The 21490-nt window shown below is 44.2% G+C and overlaps 2 protein-coding genes across 2 annotated transcripts in view; both read left to right on the forward strand.

Moving 5' to 3' along the window:
• Positions 1-21490, forward strand: part of LOC134212443 (uncharacterized) — a 437347-nt gene that overhangs the window by 18215 nt on the left and 397642 nt on the right. The window lies entirely within an intron of this gene.
• Positions 5803-20201, forward strand: LOC134209806 (uncharacterized). The gene is made up of 2 exons (XM_062685835.1): positions 5803-5859; positions 18513-20201. Exons 1-2 carry the CDS (start codon positions 5803-5805, stop codon positions 20199-20201), a joined length of 1746 nt encoding a protein of 581 aa, XP_062541819.1.

Here is a 21490-nt window from a genome sequence, read left to right on the forward strand (position 1 = left end):
GGTCACGTTGAATAGCACAACAGTCGAAATACGAGAGCACAGTTCTGAATATTTTCAAATCGTCGGCATATAACAACTTTTCGGATTGAATTAGCTCACACAAATCGTTTATGAATAGAACGAAAAGAAGCGGTCCTAAGTGGCTGCCTTGCGGAACGCCCGATGGAATATCAAACCGCAATGATTCACAGTTGTGAACTTTCACATAAGCGTAGCGTGTCGTCAGGTAGGATCGCAACCAAATAGTTATCCAGTCTGGAAGACCCATTTTCCTCAGCTTGGCAACCAACAAAATGTGCGGTACTTGCCAAATGCCTTTGCAAAATCAATGTAAATCGTGTTGACCTGTTGATTTTTGTCCATCTTACTCCTGAAACTGCTCACAAAAGACATCAGATTAGTTGTTGTGGACTTGCATTTCACAAAACCCATGCTGGCGCACGGAAATAACTGGACTTACGGCTCTATACAAAGTATCGTAGGCGAAACACTCAAGCACTTTAGAAAAGCAATTTAGAATTGAAATTCCACGATAGTTTCCTGCGTCGTATAAGGTGCCCGATTTATGAATGATGCTACCTTCCATAACTCTGGAAATTCTTCGGTAGAGAAAGAGCGATTGAAGATTATAGATGCTGGCAAAGCAAGTGCTTCAGCGCACTGCTTGATGAATAACGGTGGAATGCCACCCGCACCAGGACACTTAGTAGCATCCAAATCTGGAAACCGCCTAAACACGTCTTCCACCGACACCTCAATGAGAGGCATATGTAGATCATATTCCATTATTCTGTCAAGCACTCCGCTTGTCACCGATGGCTGATCATTGTTATAAACACCTTTGAAAAATTCAGCGATCAGGTTGACTGATTCTTCGGCAGAGCTGGCGATTGCATTTTGGAATCTTATTTCCCGCGGCACATCGTTAGATTTTCGACGCCTTTTTACGTAAGTCCAGGAACATTTTTAGCATTACGTTCCAGACCTACGATATACTCACGAAAAGCATTATTTTGCAGATCCGAATACTTTTGTTCCAACATTTGAAGCGCTAGCATGTTTTCATCACTTCGATGCTTGAAGTAACGCTTCCGCACCTTGCGTAACCTGTTCCTGAGGGTGCGGAGATTGCTGTTCCACCACGGCTGAGTAAAGCGAGTTGGTCGGCTTTTCTTTCGCGGCACATGCTCCTGAATAATGCGGTAAATTACATCGTAGAACTTGCAGACAGCATCATCAACAGAACACTCATACAGTATCGAGTTCCAGTTAACGCTGGCTAGACTTCTACAAGCTGCGCTTACATCATATTGTCGGCAGTCAAATTGGAAAATTTCAAAGTCGTTGTCACAGTCAGTTAAGGTGGTTATACAACAAAGCCACAAATCGGCCATCTTGGAAACCACGTGCTATTTCCAGTGATTTTTCAAGAGCACGAATTGAAAGAACCACAAAGCCCATAGGGATGAAACATCCGTAGATCGTTTACTTACTTATGCTAAACAATCGACTTGAATTTCAGCGTTCTACGAAAATTATTACGCTATATTTGAACTTTTGATAATAGGAGTAGAAACCGTGTGGTGAATTTGAAATTCACCACTTGGCTTGATTGTATAATCACCTTAAGGGTAAAAAACAATTCAGAAGGTAAGGCTTATGGTGTGCGTCAACCTTCAATATTGACACCGGTGCTTCCACACATTGTGGGTCGTTAAAAAGATATTTTAGTTACCAGATGAAGATTGCCGCTTCGATTCCCTTTGTTCTGCTGTCCGAAATATGTGTGGTACCTAACTATCAAATCGTATGTGTTTTTCCTTCATTGACATTTAGATCCCCTATCCTCGCCAGCAAAAGATGTTCCGGATTGCGACGACAGCTACAATCTTTAAGTTGTTTATACAACAAAGCCACAAATCGGCCATCTTGGAAACCACGTGCTTTTTCTAGTAATTTTTCAAGAGCACGAATTGGGACAAGTGCAACGTCCATGGGGATGAAACATCCGTAGATCGTTTGCTTACTTATGCCAAATAATCGACTTTAATTTCAGCATTGTACGAAAATTATAACACTAGATTTGAACTTTTGATAATAGGAGTAGAAAGCCGTGTGGTGAATTTAAAATTCACCACATGGCTTGATTGTATAATCACCTTAAGGCTCCCCCAGACCTAAGCGATTACATCGCCGCGACGGCGACAACTAGTCGCCGCGATTCTATCGTTGGGTCGCTGCAGGCAATGTTCTATTTACGATTCTATACCAACGGCGACAGAATCGCTGTACCGTCGCGTGTGTTTGGGTGAACCTTTATCTAGTAACTAAAATATCTTTTGTCGTTAACAAACGCCAAGGCCAGTAACCGAGAGTTGTGATTGACAATGTGCGAAACTTGAAAAACGCCCGATGCAAGCACAGATTCCGTCAGGATGATTTCTGACTGACTTCTGGCGTTAAGGTGATTATACAATCAAGCCATGTGGTGAATTTCAAATTCACCACACGGTTTTCTACTCCTTTTATCAAAAGTTAAAATCTAGCGTAATAATTTTCGTACAATGCTGAAATTAAAGTCGATTGTTTAGCATGAGTAAACAAACGATCTACGGATGTTTCATCCCCATGGGCGTTGTGGTTCTCTCAATTCGTGCTCTTGAAAAATCACTAGAAAAAGCACGTGGTTTCCAAGATGACCGATTTGTGGCTTTGTTGTATAACCACCTTAAATGGCACATAGGCAGTTATATCGTCATCAAAGCGCCAAGATTGTAGTCACCAAGGAGAACTACCATATCGTTACTGGATGTTGTGTCCCACTCGTTGATACTTAAAAAATGCTGCGCATAAATTGTAGGTAGATGTACCCACAGAAAATATACACTGTTTTTGTTGGCAGTTTGAGTCGAATCGCTATCTGTTCCAAGCCAGCTGCATTCGGAAGCGAAATTACTTCACTTCGAAACTTCTTTTTCACTGCAATCAATACTCCTCCACCACGGTTTAGGCGAGTCGAATTAACATCGCGGCCGGTCACAACGATAGACATTATAATTTGAGGACAACTCCGCATCTGGGATCCCGCTGTGTAGCCAGGTCTCCGTAAATGCAATCACATCATAATCGCAGCTACTCAGCTGCAGCTATAGTTCATTCGTCTTAGTTCTTAAGCCACGTACATTTTGGTAGTATACCGAGAAAGAAGAAAGTGGAGTATTCAACGATGAATCGGCGACGGGAGAATGGAATGCTGATTGATTCAATGGAGATAATGGAGTTGGTTGATGCAGAATACGTATGCTATTCGGTATTGGAGAAAATAAACCAGCGTTGATTCTGGACATGGATGCTGTCCCATACTCGATGCTCCCGGATCGGTGCGATGAACTGGCTTCCAAAAATGTCGAGCGCTTTGACTATTGTCAACAATCTCCCGGAATTGTATTTCCGGAGGCCAAATGGGATCCATGGCTTTTGATTTTAGATCAAGGTTGACCCCCACCTTAAACGAAATAAACGATAACGTAGATAACGTTCGTCCTCTTGGCACAAGTGCCTTCGCTACTACATCTTCAGCTTGCAAGCAGTTCTTGGCGAGATCTACAATGTCGTCCTCAGCAGCTTCGGGTGAAATTTTCGTCAAATGTTCCAGAATGTGTTTTCCGGCCTCTCAGTTGATACCGCAATATCGCTCGTGGTCTGACTGGTTCCGCGGAAAATCTTCTGCGCCCTATCCGAATCCGGTAAAATAGCTTCGCCTCGTTCACGTGTCCTCTTCAAAGTAGGTCGGTTATTAAATTGGAACCGGACGGGAGCAGGAGAGAGAATCGCTGGTGAGAGTTTATTAAAACCCCCTTGAATTTCCTGCCCTAGCTCAGCAATTAAACTGTCTTTGACTTCCGTTTTCAACTCATCTACCCGTTTTAGATATAGGTCGCTGACTTCCTTGGTAGCGGCGTTCACTGCTTTCAGCATTCGCCATAATTTCACGACACCCCGAACACATCCAAAATGTGGCTGTATTTCCAACCACTTCTTCGTACAGCGCTTCTGAAATATGAGTACATTTGTAGTGGAAAGTCGCATTACAAAAGCCACCACAAATGATCTCCGGACCAGACATGTTGATAGCACAGCTGTTGCAAATCTCCATGTCGCCGAAATAGCAATCACGAGGAGGAGATGCTCTTAATATAAAAATATAGACCAATGCAAGATCTTGACTTAACCTCACTTATTTGACAGTTCACAGAGCTTGTTGACAGGGTGTTAGAATTAAAATCGATCAGCCGGAAATAAAAAATCCGTAATTTTCGTTCAAAATCGTTTTGATCCAAATATTCTAGTGATATGCTTTAATTCCTACCATAAATCAATTACAGAAGACATCAATATTCTTAATTAATCGCAAAGCAGTTTTTCCGGAAGCTGCTCCAGAGACTAAGTTCCTGTAAACAAGCTCTGTGAACTGTCAACCTATGTCATCATGAACTGGTATATTCAAAAAAACCCGGCAACACTGGTGAGATGACAGCTGATTTGAGATAGCAGAATCTGTTGTGTACAATCGAGTGAATAATGTAGGCAATTATTGCCTACATTATAGTAGAAAATCCGTCATTGTAGCGTACCAAATTTTTATACGTGATGTAGGCAATTACCTTGAAAGTAGATTTTTTTACAGGATAATTATATCAACGTTTGTTATAATGTTGATTTGAAGGTATCAACCTCTGATTTAATTGTGTTACGGCTAGAGGGATTTTTGATATATTTTTTGTTATTTTAACAACTAACCAGCCAAATTTATAACACATTTTGTTACACTATTTTTCTGAAATATATAACTCTTCTCGTTATAATTTTGTTATGCATTATTTATCGGGTATGGGATGGTAGCTATCCGCCTTGACTTTTTGGTATTGGCACTACCAAGCTAGACTTCCACTCCGCAGGGAATGTGCCGCTGGTCCACTCTTTGACGCTTGGGGTCAAGTTTCTATACATTGGGTACTCGGTTCAGTCCGGGCCGACAGACTTACCTTGCCCTTTTTGGAGCGCGAAGTCTAGTTCTGCATTGGATTGATTCATGCTATTGCCGTCGTCTGGTGGTACTTGGAAGGTGGCAATTTCCGCTGCGGGAGCTGGGTGTTTCTTGCGAAAGGTTTCGGGATACTCCAGATAGGATGATTGTCGGTGGAAATGGTCGGCTAGCATGTCGGCCACGAACACGGGGTGTGACCCCGACCGCCTGTTCGTAGCTTGCCCTGGAAACAGTTTATCTGCCTCCAGAGTTCAGTTGACAATTGGTCAGGGTTTATCATTCCGTCGAGAAACTCGGTCAAGCCTTATCTTTGGCGTAGCGCAGGGTCTGGCGACAGTCGTTTCGGGCGGTCTGATAACTGGATCGGATTTCGTCGAGACGCGAGCCATTGGCTGGGAGTCGTGTTTTGGCTTTTTTTAGTGCTCGGAAAGCCTTGCGCCGAGCTTTTACCTTTTATTTGGTATTATTACTCCACCAATGGACCGCTTTTCGTCCCGGGTTAGGACTGGTTGTGGGAAAGATACTTTTTGCTACGCGTCGGATGGCGTCGTAGATTTCGATTATGGATGGTTCTGGACGTAGGGGCAGCTCGCGTTCGATCTCCCGCTGAAAACTACCCCATTCCGCCTTTCCGTATATCCACAGTGGTTGGCGGGTGATATTGGTGGGGGCGCTGTCGAAAGCCATGAGGATTGGTGAATGGTCGCTACCTCTAGGGTTCCCGTCGGAGGACCAGAGAAGCCTACCAACTAAATATGCCGCTCAAGGCCATGGAGATATCGACAGCAGACTCCATGGACCCTCGACGGAAGGTAGGAATGCCGTCGTTTAGAATAACGAATCAGCGTTGGCGGTGGCGTGGCGTCGAATACTATCTTACCTCTAGCGTAGTTTGTACGGCTGCCCCAGGGCTGGTGGTGACCGTTTATGCCTCCTAGGTTAACAAGAAAACTCACCAGTCTATTTCTGAGGTTAGAGAGTTTGCCGCTGTTGGATTTACACCGATACGATAGTTACCGTCAGTGTCCATCCTATCCTTACCACGACGATGGGGAAGTTAGGCGTCGACAGGGATTTCCAGGGCAGGAATTTCCTGCAGGATTCTACAGCAGCGGATTGGTATACACTTTGTTCCACCTTGGTGAACCATTTTTACTTGTCTTCCAGTGTCCGGTTCATAGCGGCGGGTGTTGTTCTGTGCATCTCTTGTAGTGCTATGGCTACCTGTTCTGAGTTCGAAACTAGCAGTTCCAAGTCACACAAAATGTTGAAGAAATCGTTCATGTTCAAGATCATCGTGTGATTGCTTTGTGTGTGTATGAAATTGAGGTATTAACCAGTTCTAGTCCACTTGAGTGCACAAGGAAGGAGAATGTTCCCAAGTATTTGTTCAATACCTGAAATACTAGCTGCCTTCCGGCAATAGCCATGTCAAAACTAAAATCATACAAATGACACACTTTTGAACAATGCAAACTGTCACAAGCTGAACAGGAAGCGAGAACGAATAATGTTGACCTGACCTCAGCTCTCGCCATCACATCGGATCGTGAGAAAATTACAAACAATATCTCACATCTTGCGTGTGGGCATAGCAGCAAAAAATAAAACACTTCCAGAGCTTGTGTCACCTTTTCTGAGCTCGCTCGCTTAACTGTGTCTACGGAGCACTGACCAGCTCAATGAACATTCCCCGCACCTCAACAGTCGTTAAGGCTGCAGTAGGCTCACGAGAGGCGATTTAATGTGGTTAAGCGCCGCATACCTGCGTTCCACCGAGCCCGCAGAGCGACCTGAATGCGGTGAACGTGCCCATGCGTCATAAATAGCACACAAAGCCCCTGACCTTCCCACCATGCGAAATATGCTGCGCACTTGTGTTGTGAGGATTTCACTTGGAAAAAATATTCACAAAAAAAAACATATGGGTAAATCCACTTTTATAAAATGTACCTACGAACACTTATCGACTTTATACTAATTCAAACAAATTGCTCGAAGTGCTCAACCATTCAACAATTTTCGCGCCGTTCGTTCATACACTTCGCCTAATGGATCGCACAAAATCCCCACGAGGATTCAGCCGGCGCGGTGCGGCGGCAGGATCAGAGGAACAGCGACACGTGACTGTTTTAATTTTGCTATTCCTCTCCGGAGGGCTTCTAATTGAATGACCCTGCCGCCGTGTGCAGCGGAACCGGCGTAGTCACTTCAACAGGAGAGTCAAGCTTCTATAAACATCGGTCGGGCGCTATCGCTATGTGCTGCTGCATTGATGTTCCTCTCATGAACAAGTTTTATTATCGGACCGCTTGTAGGGGAAGCGGGAATATGTTTGGCATTTAAGTTTCAAGCTAACAAACGAAAATTATTAATAATATAAGCTTTGTAATTTGCTTCGAAAGTATGATTGAAAAAGAAGTACCAGAATTATAGCGTTTTTAAAGAAAACTAACAAATAATAAGTTTTTATCATTTTCATGTTTACTTAAAAAATACAATATAGGGGAAGAGGCCCCAAAACGTCCCCCCGCACAATAGGACAGCCTCATATAAAGGTGTGGCCAAAACTACCAAAAGGCCAATTTTAGATTTGGGCGAGTAAAATGTGATGAATACACAGCTTATAACCTATATTTCTAAAATCAGGACGGTTTTATTTTTTAGATTTTTCAGGAAGGGGTGGGGGCGTTCAAACTAGCCCCTCCTAGACATGATATTTTTACGTTTTTTAGGAAAACGGACAACTTTGCCATGTTTTCGTCTCAAAAGTAACATATTTATATATCGTTACAAAGCTCTTAAACAGATCTATGCAATAAGCTAGATCACGGTGTGTTTGTCCAAAGGGGCTTATTTTCAAAAAATCAGTATATCTAAAACACTAAGCGAAAGTATAGATTTTCCTCTTTCTCGTAAGTGCATTTTTAAAATGTTCTTTCGGGGGTCATTTTTCCATACATTTTTAGGGGTTTTGAATCGGCTAGCATTCGAGATTTCTATGGAAATTGCACTAAAAATACTGAAAAAAAGTAAAAATTGTTCTAGATCCCCCGATAGAACATTTTAATTTACCCACGCCATGAAAGAGGAGAGCATATGCTTTCGCGTGGTGGGTGTTTCATAGATACTATTTTTTTCAAATTAACATATCCCCACAGAGACACCGTGAGATAATGTAATAATAGCTCCGTCCAGAAATTAGTTTTTAGTAGTTTTGTAAAGGCATATTTTACGCAATATTTAATGAACAAAACAGTTTGGTACCCCGCAATACCCCGCAGTAAAACATCATGCACTACACTATTGAACTCTTAAGCTTTGAGGACCATGAATAAAATTCTGCCCAAATTCACCATTTTGTAAGATACATGAATTTAGAAAATTGCCCATTTTTGACTTTCTCTTGTACTAAGTATACGTAAAAGCTATATGATCGCTTCAAAAGCATTTAAAAAAAGCCTAAACACTCATAGTGTTGTATACCGATCGACTTAGTTCAAAGAATTGAGGTGATGTCTGTGTGTACGTGTGTGTGAATGTCTGTATGTATGTGAGCAAAAATGGTCTTAACTCTTTTTAAGCACTTACTCAAAAACGATTTACTCGCAACAAGTTTCATACGTCAGAGAACGTTGTTTCATTGTGCCCTATTAAAAATAGGCTGGATCGGACTATGGGCTCAAAAGTTATGGCCAAAATACATTTTCTTATAATGTTCGAGAAAGACAACATTACCGCTAGGGGGATTAATCAGGTGTTTTGGTAAACTTCTTATTTTTCAATTTTAATCTGAGTTACTCAATAATGCCACTTTAATTGAACTTGATGACGAACACAATTTACATATTATTTTAAGGGGGAGGGTTATGACTTAACGTTGCGCATATTTCAAGAAAAAAATATCTATCATATAAAAAGCGTTACGCAGTGAGAAGGGAAGTTGTTCAAAATTTATAATTTTGACATTACTACATTATAGGAGCGAATTAAAGATTTAACCATAACGTGTCATAACTTGTTGGATGAGTAGTGTGCTGAATAACTTCTTGCCACAATACCTTTTTATAATTATGAATGAAATCTTAATGAAATATCAAATAAATGAAATTCCATTTCGTTGATGTCACAATATGACTCTAATTGAATCTGTTCTACCCTCCTTTGTTGGTTTAATAAGTTTTACAAAGTGAATTTTCAATACCAGAAGCTGATAGAGCTTTTTTGATTATTTTAGGAAATCTGTGGTCCATTTGTCTGTGACACGAATATACAGTGACACGAATATACAGAACATTATTATTTTATCCAGCATCAAACAGGCTGCAAGCCAAAAAGTGACCATATTCCGTTGGTTTTGTAGAATATGACAAAAATCGATACTATGCCGAAAATTGGTCCCATCCCCATTGAAGGCTCAGAAAAAATATTTTTCTTTTCTATCCATGTTTTTATGAAGAATACTACTGTTTATTGCAGGATTCATAATTTTGGCCAAAAATACCTCATTTTTTTCTATTGTGCCCCGGGGCAAAACGACTTTCGGGTATTCACTTATATTTACTAGAAATACTACAATAAGAGATCGGCGAAGACGCCATCTTGTTTCCAATCGAACCGTCAAAAGCGGTTCCAATTCGACTTGTTTACATTTTGCATCCATAAGAAGCAAGCAAAAAGTTCAAGTGCTGCCAGTCTTATTTTTATGATATCATGCATTTTCATACGTTGCCATTTCGACAGTTTTTCACTCCGCCGGTCTCTGGTTATAGGGTTGCTAATATTTACCATGTTCGAGATAGCCTTAATAATACTAGACGTAAAATTATGTAGGTTAGGCGAAAAAAGTGTCAAAATAATAGATAGGAATGTAGGAAAAACTGAAATTTTCCACATTTTGATGAAACATCTAACATTTCGGCGAGGCAAAACGCCCTAGTGGAACTATCCTACAATGTACTCGCGTCTCTACGCACTGTCCATACCAGAATGCAGATGTGCCGACGCGTGGTACGTTGTTCCCTAAGAGTTGCCGGCTAAAAGGCGTTTTGCCTCATGAGTTTTCCGGCAACGAAATATCACCACTTTTTTTAAATGTGAATGTTATCAATATGATTGAGATTTTTTCTAATTTTAAATGGCATCAGCTAGCTATATTGTTTAACTGTTGCGTGAGATAGAAGCACCCATGAAAATCGTTATAGCTAAGGCGTAAAAGCAGTATATGCTTAGCTACGGCATATTGCCCCTCCTTCCGCTACCCTGCCGTGAGCATTTTTTTTCCTGGGAATTTCCCAGAGGACAAAAAACTAAAAATCACGTTTTACCCGATACTACAACACTGCAAAAACAAAAAATAGTTTCCACTGTTGTTAAGCTCTTTTTTGTTAGGGTTTGTGCTTCTAAACTCTTGAAGAAATTTAAAAATTGAATTATGAAATGTTCATCTCAAACTGATTTATTTGAATTCTGAGCTAATTTCATATTCGAAACATGTACGAAATAGTAATAGATTTTTCGGATGAATTCCGCTGAGAAAAATCCCGAAATTACCCATGATTGCGGTGGTAATTATCCCTGGATTGGATGTCTCGAGTTCCGGTGGAAATGCGTCTAGAATTTAAGTAGAAATTCGCTTTCAATGAGTGAAATTTCATCCCGAACTCCGGTGAAAATTTTATATAAACTCCGATGAAAGCTCGCCCAGAATTGCGGTGAGATTCACTTCTGCGATTTTACTGCGATTTACTCCACGATTGTCTTGGGGTCGATGGTGACGAAGGAGCACGTCATATTAGCATACCCACGTTCCGAAAATATCGGAATGTCTTATTAGCGGCATAGGTACGACCTCGGACAAACTCGTAAAAGGATGTGACACGAACATTTTGACAGTGACGGTGAACACAGCGGCTCATTAGGTGTCTGGTTGTAGATTTTTGTTTACCTTCCCTCAAACAAAGGTACGATACACTGAAAAAACCTTTTGAGAGTAACAGTTCTTATTGTATAATCAATTTTCCTATTAGTTTGTACAAATAGCTAATCAAAGTTACACAGTACATAGATTGAACGGCGCCGCAATTGGTTTCCTCCTCAGCACCCTCACTCACTCTTGGGTCCTGAGTATTTGTAGCGGTACATAAGGCCAACGTAAAGGATCTGGCTTCCTGGACGGCTGGGTCCAGGTCAGATTCCTATCGACTTCGTTTATTTCTTTATTCAGGTTTCGTCGCCACGATATCCTGGATCTGCTTCTGTAGATGCTTACTTCGGTTCTGCTCCTCCGAGCTGTGTGCCTACTTCAATTCGCGATGTGGAGTTTATGTTGATATGGGAGTTCGATGGCATCGTCGAAGTGGTTCAGCATTCGGGATCCAGTTGTGAGGACGCCAAGCCTGAGTCGTAAAACGTAGACATCGGTTGAGAAATACTTTCAAATCTGTGTGATCTTTGCTGATACGCATCAAGTCTCACTGGCGTAAAACAACATAGATTTCACGTTAGAGTTGAGTATTCAAGATTTGGCGCACTTGCCTGGCCCGATTGGATCTCTGTGTTCTATGTCAGTTTTGATTCCACCGTCCGACGTTGGTTGGCTTCGAGGGTGTCAAAGGTTTTCGCCCTTCTCCACTGTTTGCCCGGCTACTGTGGAGTTGGTGTTATTAAAATCTAACTATTTGGTCTAAGGGAGCGCTTGACCAGATCATTCAGTTTACTCTTCATGGCAGAGCGCTAGTAGTAGAGCAGGATCGTCGTCCGCATGGAGGTCGTTCGATTGCTCTATGGTGGTGGGCTGCTAGAGCGACCCATGAATTCGTCGAATACGATGGGCAGCATTAACTGATGTAGAATTCATCCATCTTTACCTCACTCTAGCCGCTACCCGAATGTGGTCGGGGTGGTCACTGTGCAAGCCTCTGCACGTAAAACTGCGCTTTGGTTAGGTCTGCGATTTTTTCTGGATCTTTCTTAATGGACGTCTCACAGTTTTTCATTGGTTCAGGCGATCCGTGGTTTCCCATTTACTTTTCCATGGTTAATGAGTACCAAATGGAGGGACTGTTGGAATTCATGGCTGGACTGCTTGCGGTCACGTCGATGGCAGTGGCCGAGTGGTCGTTAAAGACAGTGAGCGAACCATTGTTAAGTTGTACAAGGTCCGCGTTCTCGAAAGATCTGAGACGAGCGATACCACGGGGATCACACCTGGTGATCCAAGGCTGGTCGTCATGCGTGAGCAGTTTTAGGTTTAGAATGTTAATGTAGAAGTCGTTGATGTTTACCCGGAGAGAGAGATTGACCTCCAGTGGTAGAGTGGCGGTCGCGAGGGTCCGAACCAGTTGAAGGTAGGGATACGGACGACTCGTTCGACGTACCAGTCATGTTCGGGGAAGGGCCGTTTGGCCGAAACCCACTTGGCCGAACAGGTCGTTTGAGCACAATCGTTCCACTTCTCACTGCGAAGAGAAACGTCTCTTTTCTTATTTCGCTCTCCCACTTTTCACAGTGAGAAGTGATAAGTGAGTAACGAGGAGTGGAAAGAGCGAAGTAAGAAGAGACACGTATCACTGCTCACTTCTCACTTTTCACAGTGAGAAGTGAGACATTATTAGTGAGCAGTCCCCATCCCCGGACGCTGTGATCAGTCCAAAGGTTCCGATTGGGATTTGGCTTTCGGTAATAAAGTGCCACGACTGTCATGGTCAGAAAACAGCACAGATGTGGCAGTACGTAGCTATAGCGTGTAGTGTGTTTGTGTGCTCGTTGAAAAAATGGTTAAGATTTGGCGGAAGGTTGCTACACTTTTTGCTGCTGAAACGCTGGGCTTTTGGCTTTTTTTCTTCTGGGGACTTTTGGGTCAAGGGATGTGTTGGTGAAACTTCGTTAAGGGGTATTGGACATCCTGGAACCGATACCGACATTGGAAAAAGGAAAATTAACTTTGATTTCCGATGGAAATTCATCCCGAATTTCGATGACAATTCTGGTGAGAATTTACTTCGAACGAGTGATAATTTGTTCGAAACACTGAAATTCCTCGAGCTCTGGCTGGAAATATAATGTGAATTCGTCATAATTTCAGTGGAAATCCGTCTCGCATTTAGTTTGAGAGTTTGCTCCGAGGTACAATCGGATTTCCGCTTTAATTACGGTAGAAATCATCCCGGCTATCAATTGGAACGCATTCCCAATTCTGAATGGCTTTGGCTCCAAATAACAATTGAATTATGTACTGAATTCGCAATGAATTCCGGTGAGTATTCGCTTGAAATGGATGGGAATTCTGCTTGCACTTCGACGAAAATTCCATTGGCGTAAATAATGAAAAATTCTAGGGGGCCAGGTTTTTTTTTATGTTTTCTATTTTTACAGCCACAACAGAAAGTTTATCATTTTCGCTCGACTGAACTGAGGTACGTATATTGTTCGCAAGTTAGGATACAAGATTTTTACGGACGACTAAAATTTTTCAAATGATGATCATTGAAGCTCAGCTCAAAACCTTGATAGATTCAGAAAACTTTAGGCGTTGCGTTCGTCGTTAATGAAATGTAAAGCTCGGCACTGATCATTGAAGGTTTTACTGATTTGCTTCAAACCTAGAATACATTATTTATTCTATGTTAAATATTGCATAAATTAGTAAGCAATTTTTTTCGTCGGCTTACAATTTAGTGACTCGACAATTCCTACGAGCTTTCAAACGGTGAACTGTTCATAGCAAACTAACATTACTTTCCTGTTAGAATATGTTCCAGAACAGGGTTGACAATAGTCATCGTCGCAGCAAGAAAAGCCACAGTAGCGACCCAGCACACGTGCATTGTAGTTGCCAAACTACCACACGGAAGTGTGCTGGAGTGTCGGACTCGACCGTACCGGTAATACCGACTAAACTCCCTTGGGCTCCGCCATCGTTTCCCCCAGGAACTACCTTCCAGTACTACTTCTGGGGGATGGCAGTACTTAACGTACTCGCAGTACTTAACGTACCCGTCCCGTGCGACTCTTACTTGGGTGCTCGCTCTATCGCACCCTCTAACACACCCTACATGCTCTGTCGCACCCTGTGAGTTACACTTGTATGCTCACCCCTATCATGCCATGTGAGTCTGACTTGGGTGCTCACCTCGCTCATACCATATGAGACTAGCTCAACTCAAACATACCGTGTGAGACTGATTTGTGTGCTCATTCCTTTCATACCATGTGAGACTGACTTGGATGCTCACCCACACTCCTCTGCCACGCCGCGGGGTATCAGTAGTCATAGGAACCAACATTCCTGCGCTACTCCCAGCGCGGCGTGTGCAGTCCATACATACACCTATTCATTCACACTTCTGCCATGCTTCGAGGTGACGATCTCGGTTGCCACCCGCTGCGCCATTACCTCTGCATGGGCAGACCATTCACACACTTCTCCTCGTTCGGCACTTTTCCCTCAAACTAACCTATCACAAGTTAGTACTGCTTGTCGATTGCTGCTCGGCGCGCCAGATTCTCTGCAAGCTGCAGGCAATCTGAGTGGTTGCAGTCGAGACTGCGTTCCACTTCTCCATCGCTTGACACATCCTCTGGATAAGGTTATCCGGAGTTGTGTCCCGGCCGCAAACGTCTAGCATTGCTCTTCTTTCGACGTCGAGGACATACGAACAGTATGTGCTCTGCAGTTTCGTCAACGCCTGGGCAGTCAGGGCAGACGGGGACCTCCGCGTGCCCAAACCTGTGGTGGTACTGTCGGAAACAGCCATGGCCTGACAGGAATTGTGCCAGATGGAAGTGAACTTCCCCATGGGGTCTCCCCACCCAGCTTGATATGTTAGGAATCAGCCGGTGGGTCCACCTACCTTTCGAGGAGTTATCCCACTCGCGCTGCCATCTGGCAACCGAAGTCACCCTAGTACGCTCGCGGGCTCCTCTGGTGCCACGTAGCTCAAAACACCCCTCGTCTTCACGGATGACCAGCCCGACTGGCATCATACTCGCTATCACGCAGGATGCGTCGTGCGATACCGTGCGGTAGGCCGATATCACTCTGAGACACATCAAGCGGTAAGTGCTCTCCAGGTTCTGCAGGTAACTGGTTACCCCCAGTGCTTTTGCCCAGGACGGGCCGCCGTACCTAAGGATACATGCGGCAACGCCTGCCAGTAGCCTACGTCTACTGGCGCACACCTTGGAGCTGCTGGACATCATCCTCGATAATGCCGCCACAGCAGTCGAAGCCTTCTTGCACGCATATTCGACATGGCTACCGAAGGTAAGCTTGTCGTCTATGATGACCCCAAGAATCTTCAGACTCCGCTTTGAAGTGATCGCGACGTCTACCACGTGAACAACTGCATGTTGTGCCGACTTATGGTTACTGCCGATAACAACCTCCGTCTTATGTGTGTTGAGCGAGCTCAAGGTCTCTCGCACTCATCCAGTCCGCCACAGTGCTGATCGCGTGTTCTGCGGTTAGTTCTACTTCGGGGATCGACTCCCCGTAGACCTCTAGGGTTACATCGCCAGCAAAGCTGACGATCTTCACACCAGGAGGGAACTTTAGCTTCAGAACCCCGTCATACATCAGGTTCCATAGTACCGGGCCCTTGCGGGACTCCTGCGGTAATGGGAACACTTTTCTGACCGGCATCGGTCTCGTATAGCAGCACACAGTTCTGGAAATAGCTTTCCAAGATCCGGTACAGTCCCACCGGCAGGCTAAGCCGGTGTAACGAGAGCGCGATGGCATCCCAGCTGGCGCTGTAGAATGCGTTCTTCACGTCCAGTGTCACCAACGCACAGTATCGAATTCCTCACCTTTTCCGTTGGATCGCTACCTCTGCAGTCTTGAGGACTGAATTGATAGCGTCCACCGTGGACTTACCCTTCCGAAAACCAAACTGGTTACTCGACAGGTCATCCGTACCCTCTGCGTACGGGGTAAGCCTGTTGAGGATGATCCTCTCGAGCAGTTTACCCGTCGTGTCGATTAGGCAAATTGGTCTGTACGCCGATGGGTCGCCCGGAGGCTTCCCGGCCTTCGGCAGCAGTACCAACTTCTGCCTTTTCCATCCCTCAGGGAAACGACACTCATCCAGGCATCTCTGCATAGCTAGCCTGTTCGGGTTCGCTATGATCGCTGCCTTGAGTGCACTGTTTGGAACTCCATCAGGCCCTGGAGCTTTGTTCATCGTAAGGGAATTAGCCACTGCGAGTAATTCTTCGTTCGTCACCGGAGCCACCATTTCGGCCACACTCCCAGCACCTTCCAGCACAGGAGGAGGCCAGGGACTTGTGGCTCGGGACGGGAAGAGTTCTTCGATAATCCTCGCCAACCGGTTCGGTGACCTTTCGGGGGGTGAAGAGCCCCCTTGGTCTTGGCAATACGATCCTATAGGCGTCACCCCACGGATTCGCGTTAACACCCTCGCACAGGTTGTCGAAGCACGCTCTATTGCTGCTTTTAATGGTCTTGTTAAGGGCCAGTCTCGCAGCTCGAAACACTTCACGGCGGACCGTTCTTCTCTCCTCGGTGCGGGCTCGTTGCGTCCTACGTCTAGCCTTGAGGCAGGCTGATCGTAGGGCTGCAATTTTGGCACTCCACCAGTATGCCATTTCTTGGTAGGGCTTTCCTCGGCATAGTAGCGTCGAACGCGCGTGATAGGACAGCTACCAGCGCATTATCGCTTAGACTGTCGGTGTTGGCCTCCAGTCCCAGGGCCGCGGTGAAAACTTCGCTGTCGAAGTGATTGGACTTCCACCCACGGACCTGACAGGGATCACCCGCCCTCGGACGCTGCACACCATAGTTGATCTTGAAGCGAATTGCTAAGTGATCACTATGGGTGTAGCCCTCGTCTACCCTCCAGGTAAGAAACCAGACGGCTGACAAACGTTACATCTATCCATGACTCGGCCCCATTCCTATGGAATGTGCTACTGGCTCCGTCATTGGAAAGCACTGCGTCGAGTTTTACAAGTGCCTCGAGTAACGCTTGTCCCCTCTGATTGGTGCAGCAGCTGCCTCTTCCACTACCCAAGCATTAAAATCTCCCGCTATAACGAACGGGCTCCGACCTACTAGGTCGGACGATAGCCTGTCGATCATCTGGTTGAATTGTTCTATTGGCTACCTTGGTGGGGCGTAGCAGCTACAATAGAACACCCCATTGATCTTGGCACACCATTGATCTTCAGGTTCAGCTGTGTTACTTGCACGGCTTTTTCCTATTGGCCTCCCCGAAGGGACACGCAGGCCCGCCCATAGCATGGTTCCGGGCCTGCTTCTTACTGGCGCAGGTGAGGCACCTAGCCTTGTCGTATTCCTGCGCCTTGTGTCCCTCCTCGCCTCCACAGTAGCGACGATTTGTAGTAAATAGAATACCTCATACCATTATTCTTCAAGCGGCAGCTGCCATGCGAAGATTTTTATTAATTCTTTGTAATAATGAATTTGAAGTAACGTGTGAAGACGCTATAAATGTTACCGAAACATTTATGTTATCAAAATTCGTACTATTTGTTTATTTTAGACGCCATTATGTTTTTAACCACTCCGTCTATAATGACGGACAACCAATTGTGAGAAGAAGTGACGACGGAAATCGTCATAACTTTGGCTGCGCGACTATCTTCGTGGTAGGCATGCGGCGCGAAGAAACCGAATAGGTGTCGCGTCGTGCAATGTTACGACGAAGACCATATTTTTTTCGCTTTCTTCATACGGCGAGAATGACTATTGTCAGCCCTGTTCTAAAATGATTTAAAAAAAAAACAATTCACATCCTAATACAGCTTTCTTTGTTGATAATTTTCAATATAATTAACAAGTTTAGCAACAAATTACCTTAAAGGAACAAATTTATCGCATCTTTTAAAATTAACTGTCTGAGAAAATGCTTGCACTAACTGTCACCTAACTGCATTTTTCACGCCTACTGAGACCCTTTCACTGGTTATAGTGCTGCGTTCTTACTTAATTTCAAAATAATACAGGTAGTTCAGCATTTACTTGAATTGTCTTTGTTTAATCAAAATCTTATATATTTCAAAATCTTAAAAATGTTATCTGGCATGGCAATATCCTTCGCGTTTAGCATTCCTGTCGTAAAATATAACACACAAGGGAGGAATAATAAAGAAAATTTATTCTTTGCATTTACTGTGGGCTTCGTGGTTGATGCGTCACGACAATAAATCGACGAGCCCCTCGGCGCGATGACTTTGACGTGAGCTACTTGGCGCGCACCCGTTTCGGCGCGAGCGCTCCTGCTGAAAAAGAAGAAGAATAAACGTGAAAAGTTTTCCTCCGCCATTTTAGTTTTAGTTTGAATAAAGCATTTGAATCGAACACACGCGGATTTTATTTGAAACACCAAACCCAATTGAATTCCAAACCCAACTGAGCTAATTCTCGAACATTTGGTCCATTCAAACCGGATGTACATCCTTTGATGGTTTTCTGGAGAAGGCGATTGACCGACGAGATTTGTCTAAGGACAAGTTGTTGCGGATTAGAGAAGGCATAAAGGAATCAGGAAAGAGTATACACTGGCTTAACCTGCAGCTTGAAAATCTTCGACGCTGCTACGAGGAACTGGAAAAGTCATTCTTGGAGATTTGTGATGTTGTACCTCGAGACCAGCGAGAAGAATTCAAGGTTGACAATATCCAATCAGAAGAAATATACGACCAGTTGTATGTGAGCATCCAGTCGCAGATAGCAGAATGGAAAGCGAAAGAGGAAAGCAGCAAATTGAATGCAATGGCACCCGCGTTCAATCCGCCCCACCAACCGGTGGTAGATAACTCGATACCCCACCTCCATGACCCATTACCAACGTTCGATGGCAATCTGGAAAATTGGTACTCCTTTAAGTGCATGTTCCAGACCATCATGAGCAGGTATCCGAACGAGTCTCCGGCTACCAAGCTGTATCATCTGAAGAACGCTTTAGTCGGCAATGCTGCTGGTAAGGTTGATCAAGACATCATCAATAATAACGACTATTCGGCTGCTTGGAAAATGCTTCAGGATGAGTACGAGGACGAACAGTTCATAATCGATACGCACATCGACGCCTTGTTGAGCCTACCTAAAATGACGACAGAAAGTGGTGAAGAATTGCGAAAGCTTATTGACACCTGTACCAAACATGTCGATGCGCTCAAGAATCGCGAGTTACCCGTGGACGGATTAGCTGAAATGATCCTAGTTAATGTGATCGCAAAACGGTTGGACAAGGATACGCGGAAGCTGTGGGAGTCCCAGCTGTCCCAAGAAGAACTGCCGACGTACACCGAGATGATCGACTACCTACGAGAACGTGTCCGTATTTTGCAGAAGATGACCGGGTATGCTGAACGACGAGGAGTGAGTACCACGAAGCAAAGAAGCAAACTTGGACAGAAGACAATGCAAGCGAGAAATTTTGTGCAGACAAAGGAACTGTGCCACTGTTGTAATGGTGACCATCTCATCTACAAGTGCAGTCAATTCAAGGAGCTGAGTGCCGGTAATCGATACGCCAAGGTGAAGCAAGCCGATCTATGCTTCAATTGCTTGCGTCGTGGCCATCGTACCGTTGACTGCAATTCGGATAAGTCGTGTAAGAGCTGCAAGCGTAAGCATCATAGTCTTCTCCATGAAGAAAAGCCAAGCACGAGTAAGAAGTCAGATAGTCAACAAGTAGCGGCACATGAAGAACACCAAGAAGTCGCTGTGCATGCTGGATTTGTGAATTATGCAACGTCGCTGATGGTAAGGCAACAGGTTCTCCTCTCCACTGCAGAAGTGATTGTATCTGGATCTGGAAACATGACGGTCCCGTGCCGTGCGCTTTTGGACTCGGGGTCAGATTCGAATTTGATCTCTGAAACGCTAGCCAGACAATTGAACCTGGTAATGGACAACATCAACCTACCGATCAGCGGACTCAATAACGCTGAAACCCGAGTTAAGTATAAACTACGCACAAAGATCAGTTCTCGCGTTAATTCGTTTAACGCCATTCTAGACTTCCTGGTGGTTCCCAAAATAACTACCAATCTTCCTATGATGAAAGTGGACATCCGTTCATGGTGCATTCCTCCTAACGCACCACTTGCGGATCCGTCGTTCCACGAACCTCAAGAGATCCAGATGATCATCGGTGCATAATTGTTTTTTGCCCTCGTGAAAAATGGACGCGTGTAGTTTGGAGATGGAAATCCTATGTTGGTGGAGACCGATCTGGGTTGGATCGTCAGCGGTCCGGTGTAAACGCATTCGCCTCGACATCCAAGAGCTAATTGTCAGCTGAATATTTGCGAAGAGCAGATTAACCGTACACTCGTTCTGGGAATTAGAATCCGTTCAAGAAGCATCGCCACTGACATCGATAGAACAGGCCATCGAGAAGCACTTTTTGCAAACGCATTTTCGTGACGACACCGGTCGATACACTGTCAAGTTCAATATGCTAAAAGAAAGGTGTGGAAATCATTTTGCGTAGTATTCACTGGCTACGCTGTATGAGTGCGCTGTTAGTTTTCCCATAGCAACCACATTTTCCCCTTCGAGTGACGACGTCACAAAGTTAGTTTTCTTGTAGCGAGTCAAAGCGAGAATTTTGAAAATTGTTTCTTACCATTTCCATTTCTAACGCTAGGAGAAGATGCCGGCCTGTGCATTCAAAAAGTGTAAAATATCCTCATACCGTGTGAAGAAGCTTGGCCTTCCGGTCAGTTTTCACACTTTTCCGAAGGATGCTACACTTCGTCGTCAGTGGTTGTCGTTTTGTGGTATTAAGGATTCGTCAAATTTGTTTTTATGCTCTCAACATTTTTCAAGAAGTGATTACGAAAACTGTTACATGGAAAACACAAAACAGATATTATCCAAGCATGGCAAGTTCCTAGGTCCAGAAATTTTTGAATTTTATCAATAATTCAGTTTATATTTCAGTTATTCCCTCAATTCGCTCAACTTCTTCCGAAATACTTTCAGCGCGGTCGCAGAGAGCAGCTCGAAAAACTTGAGCGGAGTTAGTATCGCAATTGATTCAAAACTATTGTGATGAAAATTCCATCTCAAATCACATTGATACCTACATCTTTTAGCATACTGTGTCAGGTTACCATTCAACAAAAACAAGGGTCAACTTGGCGACTCCTTAGAAACAGCTCGAAGTCGATTTAATCGGCTACTACGATCGTTCATGACTGAATATCAGACGCTGAGACACATGGTGGAAGTTTTCGACGAACCAAACCATTGCTATTTTCTACCCCACCATGCTGTATACAAAGAATCAAGTACTACTACAAAAATACGTGTAGTATTTGATGCATCAGCGAAAACATCTTCTGGTGTTTCCTTAAACGACGTTTTGGGAGTAGGTCCAACGGTACAAAAGGACCTGATCACTATCCTACTGCGATTCTGCTGCTATCCAGTTGTGCTAACAG

This window comes from Armigeres subalbatus, chromosome 2, assembly GCF_024139115.2.
Source record: "Armigeres subalbatus isolate Guangzhou_Male chromosome 2, GZ_Asu_2, whole genome shotgun sequence".
In the NCBI taxonomy this organism is placed as follows: domain Eukaryota; kingdom Metazoa; phylum Arthropoda; class Insecta; order Diptera; family Culicidae; genus Armigeres; species Armigeres subalbatus.